The 8,405-nt window shown below is 41.2% G+C and overlaps 1 protein-coding gene across 2 annotated transcripts in view; it reads left to right on the top strand.

The window, feature by feature from the left end:
- The first annotated feature begins 4,355 nt into the window (after nucleotides 1-4,355).
- The window catches only part of LOC133568784 (integrin alpha-6-like), a 42,718-nt gene continuing 38,668 nt past the window's right edge, over nucleotides 4,356-8,405 (top strand). For both annotated transcript variants that reach the window (XM_061920916.1, XM_061920917.1), the window contains exon 1: nucleotides 4,356-4,774. In XM_061920916.1, coding sequence (XP_061776900.1) covers nucleotides 4,599-4,774 — 176 coding nt within the window. In that variant the 5' untranslated portion in view covers nucleotides 4,356-4,598. The remainder of the gene's footprint in view (nucleotides 4,775-8,405) is intronic.

The following is an 8,405-nucleotide window of genomic DNA, read 5'->3' as shown; positions in this document are numbered from 1 at the left end:
GGTGGGTTAGAAGAAAAACTAGGTGACTGAGGTTGACTAGAATAATAAGAAAAAATATCCTGATACTTTTGTATCTTATTATTAATGTTATTGTCATTTGAAAATGGCTGAGAAAACGAATCTTCCCCTAAAAATTCCTTGTTGATGACGTCATCATCGGAGGACGGGCCCGCGCCACCGGGGGGCGTCGACGAAATGACGTCATCTGCGCGGGACACAAGTTGGGAATTTGCCCAGTCGGTAAAACTGTTAGCAAAGTGTGTTATTGGGTCCCCAAACAATGGTGTAGGGGTCCTGTGTGCCGACTGTAGGCTGCTGTGTTCGTGAGGAGGGAGACATGGAGTGGGAAAGGCTCTGTCGCCCGACGAAGCCATACTTCGCGGCTTCCGCCGACGCGGACGAGCGCGAGCGCTGCGGGAGGGAAACTCACCGCTCCCGGAAGCATCGATCGGAACCAGTTTTCCCTCCAGGTCCCACATCATGCTTTCGTCTGGATTGCATCGGAGAGTTTCAGCCTCCATCGCTCGGAATACCCTCCATGTGCCTTCGTCGAAGGTCTCCTCGTGGTTGCCAGACGCGGAAAAACTTTTTAATGCTCGGATCCTACTGTGAGGACTCTTCTTCGGCATGGCAATGCCGGTGTGGTTTTCCCGTGGATGCGTCGAAGCAGAACACAGCAAAAGTAAGATATAAGGTATTTATTTAATAACAAAAGTCTATGAACAAAAATACTGGTGTAAAGAGAAAGAGTAAACAAAACATTTAGCATGAAAGCTAGACAATAAAGTGGCTTGGCGTGAGAGCTAGCGAGAAAATACATACGAATGATGAGAGTCGTCACTGATGCGCGTGGGCAAATTAGGATCCGAGAATGAGTGAACAGAAAAGGTGAGCTTAAATAGGAGGGTGATAATTATTAGCAGGTGTGCGGGGCGAGACAGAGAATGAAAAAACAAACACGTGAAGATCTGAGCAGCAGATCGCAACAGAGGATACAGTTTTAAGATGTCATTATTGTAATTTCATGTGAATAAAGGGAGAGAGGATACAGTTTTAAGATGTCATTATTGTAATTTCATGTGAATAAAGGGAGAGAGGATACAGTTTTAAGGCTCAGTTGATCAAGTGGATTATGTTGCTGCCACCTGTAAACAAAACAGTCTATAAAAAGCAAATGTTATCCATTCCATATTGTACTAATACAATATGGTAAATTGCGGCAATACATTTTATTGTAATATACAGCGATCATATCCAAGTAGATAGTGGATGGCTTTCTTGTAAGTCTTCCATGCTGAGAGACAAAGTACACACAGCAAGATGGGAATTGTCATCATTTAGCAGGCTGACACCAACACTAAGCAGACTAGACTGCCTGCAGACAAATAAAGCTATACGTTACCAGGAGTCTTTGTCATTCACACACACACACACACACACACACACACACACACACACACACACACACACACACGCATGCTTTAAAGGCATGAAAGGCCAACCTCCACAGTAGTCCTTGAAGCAGTGAGGAGTAGATTCCTAGTCCTTGAATGCAGCTGAAATAGGCTCCAGCAACCCCCCGCCATCCCGAAAGGGTCAAGCGGTAGAAAATGGATGGATGAACACAAGAAGAGTAGATTCCTAGTCATGTTGAGTCTCTCGTTGCACAGCTGGCAGAACACGCAGCAAGATGCAAGCTGAAAAGATGTGGACACACTTCAGATGAGAGAACTGCTCAGAGGATGTTGAATTATATTTCATGTCCAGAATGTCACCGTCCATGAAGGACATCCATTTGGTGCTGGGATGAGAAGACTTCAGACAGAACTGAGCACAAACATCTCATGAGCAGCACACGCATTCACACTTCTTGTATAAGCAGCTTGAAAAAGTGGGAATACAACCAGCCTGTACCCCGCCTTCTGCCGCAAGGCAGCTGGGATAGGCTCCAGCACCCCAAAAGGGACAAACGGTAGAAAATGGATGGATGGATATCAAATGTAAGTCACATAAGAAATAAATTAACAGCAAACTCCACACAATTGTATTTCAATACAATGATTATTTATCACAAGCTGCACACTGACAAATACATCCACACTTAAAGGAGCTATATGTCATAATGTCAAGTCAGCATTCAATACGTCCAAAAGCATTCATAAAGCATCTTCTTTTCCAATACCTCTGTAACTGATAACAGTAGTTCATATCAATCAATCAATCAATCAATGTTTACTTATATAGCCCTAAATCACTAGTGTCTCAAAGGGCTGCACAAACCACTACCACATCCTCGGTAGGCCCACATAAGGGCAAGGAAAACTCACACCCAGTGGGACGTCGGTGACAATAATGACTATGAGAACCTTGGAGAGGAGGAAAGCAATGGATGTCGAGCGGGTCTAACATGATACTGTGAAAGTTCAATCCATAATGGATCCAACACAGTCGCGAGAGTCCAGTCCAAAGTGGATCCAACACAGCAGCGAGAGTCCCGTTCACAGCGGAGCCAGCAGGAAACCATCCCAAGCGGAGGCGGATCAGCAGCGCAGAGATGTCCCCAGCCGATACACAGGCAAGCAGTACATGGCCACCGGATCGGACCGGACCCCCTCCACAAGGGAGAGTGGAACATAGGAGAAAAAGAAAAGAAACTGCAGATCAACTGGTCTAAAAAGGGGGTCTATTTATTAAAAGGCTAGAGTATACAAATGAGTTTTAAGGTGAGACTTAAATGCTTCTACTGATCACTTCTAAATGAGATTTACAGCCCTGAAATATTGTTTTTGTTTTCATATTTGATGCCCCGCCCTCCACCGTTTGACCAATTAGAAAGTCACATCCTGGTTGCCATCTTGGTCTGGCTACTGCCACTGGTTAAGTTACTAAACATGTCAGACCTTAGTCCATGTCAAACTTACCATTCTCAACTTTTTCATGACAAAGCTGGGATCAGAACCAGGATTTGAGAGATGGGGACCATTGAAGAGTTTTTCATCTGACGCCAAACTTGATCATTTCCTCCTTGATAGGTAAGTTGGGTATTTACCTTTTCTTACTACTTGTAACAACTGGAAATGGACATTTGTAATGTCAAGTATGTAGTCCAATACAGTCCATGGTCTTGTCCAACAAAGATGGTATGTTCCTGCAACCAATGTTAGCATGCTAGCCTGCTCAATGACACATGGACATACATGCTAACATATGCTAGTTAGCATGTATGTCCATGTGTCATCCAACCTGTATTTAGTACAAAAGGTGTGGGTAGTGTCAGTGACTATTTGCTTCCCACTCTGCGGAGGAAATGGTTCCAACATTAGTCCTCATGGCAATGTGGAAGGTTTGAAACCCTAGCCTATAGGCACACCTTGGTCACATGTCTCCTCTTTAGTGTTGGGCGTACATCAGGCTGCTAAGCAGACTCTACTCATGTTCACCAGTCCTGGATCTAGTTGCTTTTAGTCTTTGTTTTCTGATAGTACTGACGGGAACCACATGGTTGTTGGGATATTGGACTTACGTCTTCCTGAAAATAGCCTCATTTCTGTGTCAAATGTGTTGCTTAGAGATTTGTTATTGACTTGTCTATTCAGCTATGAAGGTCCCAGACCTCAACCCCTAGTAAGAGGCAGTGGAAGTTGGAAGTTTCTTGTAGTCCAGTCCAGTCCATCCAGCTGGATTGTTCTGTGCATCTGGCAACCTCAGTCAGGGAGAGGGTGTGGGGACTACAGAATTTTCACCCTGATTGCGGTACCATTTCGGGCCAGATTCCTACGTATGGCTCCTTTAAATCTGTGGTCCTTGACTCCTTTGTCATCAGCCTTAAGCACATTACAGAAAAACAACCAAATCAACCAATCAATCAAGTTTTACTTATATAGTCCTAAATCACCAGTGTCTCAAAGGGCTGCACAAGTCACAACGACATCCTGGGCTCAGATCACACATCAGGGCAGTCCAGTCCATAGTGGATCTAACATAATAGTGAGAGAGTCCAGTCCATAGTGGATCTAACATAATAGTGTGAGAGTCCAGTCCATAGTGGATCTAACATAATAGTGAGAGAGTCCAGTCCATAGTGGATCTAACATAATAGTGTGAGAGTCCAGTCCATAGTGGATCTAACATAATAGTGAGAGAGTCCAGTCCATAGTGGATCTAACATAATAGTGAGAGAGTCCAGTCCATAGTGGGGTCAGCATGAGATCTCAAAATGAGGGTGGTCCTAAAGAGGTAGGTATTTTTCAGAGGTCTCAAGAAGGTAACAAATACAAAAATGTGTGTGTGTGTGTGTGTGTGTGTGTGTGTAGCAGTGGGAGGTGCAGGTCCCAGTGAAAAGTGTCAGCCCTCCTGCATCACTCCCAGTGTCAGTGTGCTTCTCCTGCAGACAGCATTCACCTTTCTCACTCTTCCTGTGGACTTTCTCACTCTTCCTGTGGTTTTGGTCACTCCTCCAGTGGACTCGGCACTCTTCCAGTGGACTTTCACACTCCTCCAGTGGACCTTCTCACTCTTCCAGTGGACTTTCTCACTCTTCCAGTGGACTTTCACACTCCTCCAGTGGACTCGGTCACTCCTCCAGTGGACTCGGGAGGATGAGTGTGAGAAGGTCAAGTGGACTGTGTCTGCTGTGGGTGTTGTTGGGATGCAGCCGCCTGGCAGCCTTCAACCTGGACACGGAGGCGGTCATGCGGAAGAGCGGGGAAGCAAACAGCTTGTTCGGCTTCTCCCTGGCGTTGCACCGGCAGCTGGAACCCAGCGACAAAATCATGTAAGACAACTTCAACTTTCCTCTGTCTTACGTGTGGAAACATGAATGCTGCAAAGTGGGCTAGAGTTCCCTCGGTTGAAACACAGTCCAGGTACAGGTGTCAGTCCAGGTACTTATTTCCTTACATTGTCTTTTCAGTCTGTGTTAATGTTTGCCATCAGGTTGAATGATTAGCCAGCTCTCTGGGCTCTCAGGCTTCAGTCGAGAACAAACACACAACAACTGCGATCACACAAAGGACTTTCTTAGGAATTTTCAGGAAAAACAGAAGAAGAAAATTGTCTTGTAGTCAACCTTACATTTGTACAAATACACTTTCCTTATTAATCCGTTCCGAAGGGTCTGTCATATGAACTATTTTCCAATAGTAAACAATGTCAATGCAGTTAATATTGTCCAGAAACTATAAGCACAAAACACCTTTTAAAGATAGTAATTGTTGTTTACATGCATACGAATATTCAAAGTGTACATGAATTACAAATTTAAAGGATGACTGAACACTTCTACCCTTATTGAAGACTGTTGACGGTGGTAAAGGTGGAGTGTGATGATGGCCCCCACCAACACTACTTTGCTACATCGTCTTTCTTACATTCATTTATGTTTTCAGAACAGTGTCTGTAACACGGCAGTAAAACAGCTGCTCATACAAAACAGAAGTCATCGTCATTAACCCCTTAGCTGCTCTCCAATCAGACTGTATTTATATTATTCACATGTGAAACATACTGTATAATAGACTGGATTTATATTATTCACATGTGAATAACGCTGTATTTATATTATTCACATGTGAATAATGCTCTATAGTAGACTGTATTTATGTTATTCACATGTGAATAATGCTGTATAATAGACTGTATTTATATCATTCACATGTGAATAATGCTCTATAGTAGACTGTATTTATGTTATTCACATGTGAATAATGCTGTATAATAGACTGTATTTATATCATTCACATGTGAATAATGCTTTATAGTAGACTGTATTTATATCATTCACATGTGAATAATGCTGTATAATAGACTGTATTTATATTATTCACATGTGAATAATGCTGTATAATAGACTGTATTTATATTATTCACGTGTGAATAATGTTGTATAATAGACTGTATTTATATTATTCACATGTCAATAATACTGTATAATAGACTGTATTTACATTATTCACATGTCAATAATACTGTATAATAGACGGTATTTATATTATTCACATGTAATAAATACCCAAGTGTTTATTGTGAGCAAAGGACTTTCACTTCTATTATATTCTATTCCAAACAGACTCAATAACTCCACATTGACGTCTTTACTGAGGAATTTGTTAAACTGGAACAATACAAAAAGAATGCTGTTGAAATTTAATAATAATACAAACATAAACCTGTTAGCATATTAGCTAATGCTAACAACGTGAGCTTCATTACATTATGATAGCCCCTACAAATGCAGAGCACGTGAGTAAGAATTGTTTTAATTACATTGTAAAAGTTAAAAACCTTGCTTAGAGTGATGAATAAGAGATCCATTCGAGTAGAAAAGCCATGGACGATTAGAAGAAGAAATTGCACTTCAACCGCCGGTTCAAAGCTTTAAAGAGCAGTACTTCCCATTCACCCAGCAGCACCTGCAGGGAGCACACTCAGAGCACAAACAATAACACCATTTAAGTGTATTTGCATGTGTTTCATAAAAAAACTGTTTGCATTATGGCCTTCGGTGAAGAAAAATCCATAATTCAGCCGCACGGTTTTATTAGCCGCAGGGTCCGAAGCGCCTGGAAAAAGTAGCGGCTTATATTCCGAAGTTTACGGTCAATTTGTTGGCGCGGACATTTGAAGCTGGTCCCAAAAGGAGGGATTTTTTTTAAATTGACTGTGTGTTGCTTTTAAAAGTGCTCCCCCTCTGGTCAACATATGAAATAACAAGTGTGTGTAAGAAATTGAAATGCGCGCCCTTTGGCCCAAATGAATTAATAAAATAAATAAGTCTATAGAAACATACTTTAATAATGTGAAGTAAATAATGAAGATTAAACAACAATTACAAAAAAAAAATTATAATAAAAAAATAACAACAATTTTATTTTCACACGCGTCGACTTTTTTCTTATGAAATTGGGAACAATTTTTCATATGCTTTCTGTTTTTGTAATTTGCAATATTTTCTTGTAAAATGATGACTTTTTGATGCAAAATGGTGACAATTGTCATAAAAATCTGACTTTTATCACAATATTGCCAATTTTTTTTGTTGTTCTCGTAAAATAGTGACATTCTTGAGTAAAATTGTGACTTTTTTCATACATTTGCCAAGTAAAATTCCCACTATTATTATATTACTGCCCAAAATGTTGAAGTTTTCTTATAAAAGTGTGACTTTTGTCGAGTTAAAACTACGACTCTTTTCTTAAAATTGCCCAAAATTTTAAGCGTTTCTTGTAAAACTGCGACTGTTATTGAGTCACATTCCAACTTTTATCATTATTTTGCACAAATGTTCCGTTTTTATTGTAAAACTTTGATTTGCGTTGAGTAAAATGACAACTTTTATTATAATACTGTCAAAATTCTAAGCTTTTCTTATGAAATTCCAACAAGCTTTTTTATATGTGCATAGTATTTATATATTATTCATGTTGTAAATACTCATCTTTATACATCTAGAAGGGCTGCTCCTAAAGAGGGAGGCATTTTACTCAGGTCTCAAGAAGGTAACAGATACAGTATTGTGTGTGTGTGTGTGTGTGGGGGGGGGGGGGGGGGGGGGGTGTGTGTCTGTGCGTGCGTGCATGCGTGTGTGTGTGTGTGTGTAAGAAGGTAACAAATACAAAAGTGTGTGTGTGTGCATGTATGAGCAAGCCACAAACATTGTGGCTTGACAGACATAGAACGAACTCAAGTATGTGACTTTATTGATTTACTGTAGTTGTGTCTCCATTTGTGCCCCCCCCCCCTCCTCCCCCCCTTCACACCTTACCCACAAACCCTAGCAGCCACGTGTGCAGCAAATATTTACTCATATCATACTTCTTTACACCCTCCAGCCATTATTTGTGCATGTCGCTGCAGGTGAGTGTGTGTGTGTGTGTGTGTGTGTGTGTGTGTGTGTGTGAGCAGTCTGCAATAGAGTTAAGACAGATGAGGTATTTATGAAATAATAATAGTATTCTTGCGGTCATTTGCAGGGATGAAGAAGAGAAGCAAAGTTTCTATTATTGTGTGTCGCTTCTTTGCAGTCATTATTTGTACCAACATGTCAACTGTCTTGTGAGAAGAAGTCAACTATTGCATTTGGAAATGGAATCCAATTAGAATAAAGTGAAGTCACTCGCCCTTTATAAATGTGTAATAAGAGCTGGGAGCATGAAGCTGATCAATGTTGTGACTGAGTGACTTTGTTTGGTTGAATGATTGAGTTATAGCAGTCATTGAACATGAACGGCTTGGAGGACAAGGTGTAAATTACAAGCATGCCATTCTTGTGGAGACAATCTTCTCTGTCATCTTAGGCCCCGTGTGTGTGTGTCACCCTGAATGTCAGCGTCCTCTGCAGTGGACATGTCCCACATCTGTGTGTGTGTCACCCTGAAAGTCAGCGTCCTCTGCAGTGGACATTTCCC

This window comes from Nerophis ophidion, linkage group LG14, assembly GCF_033978795.1.
Source record: "Nerophis ophidion isolate RoL-2023_Sa linkage group LG14, RoL_Noph_v1.0, whole genome shotgun sequence".
Taxonomy (NCBI): Eukaryota; Metazoa; Chordata; class Actinopteri; order Syngnathiformes; family Syngnathidae; genus Nerophis; species Nerophis ophidion.
This window is presented reverse-complemented; position numbering and strand designations above follow the sequence as displayed.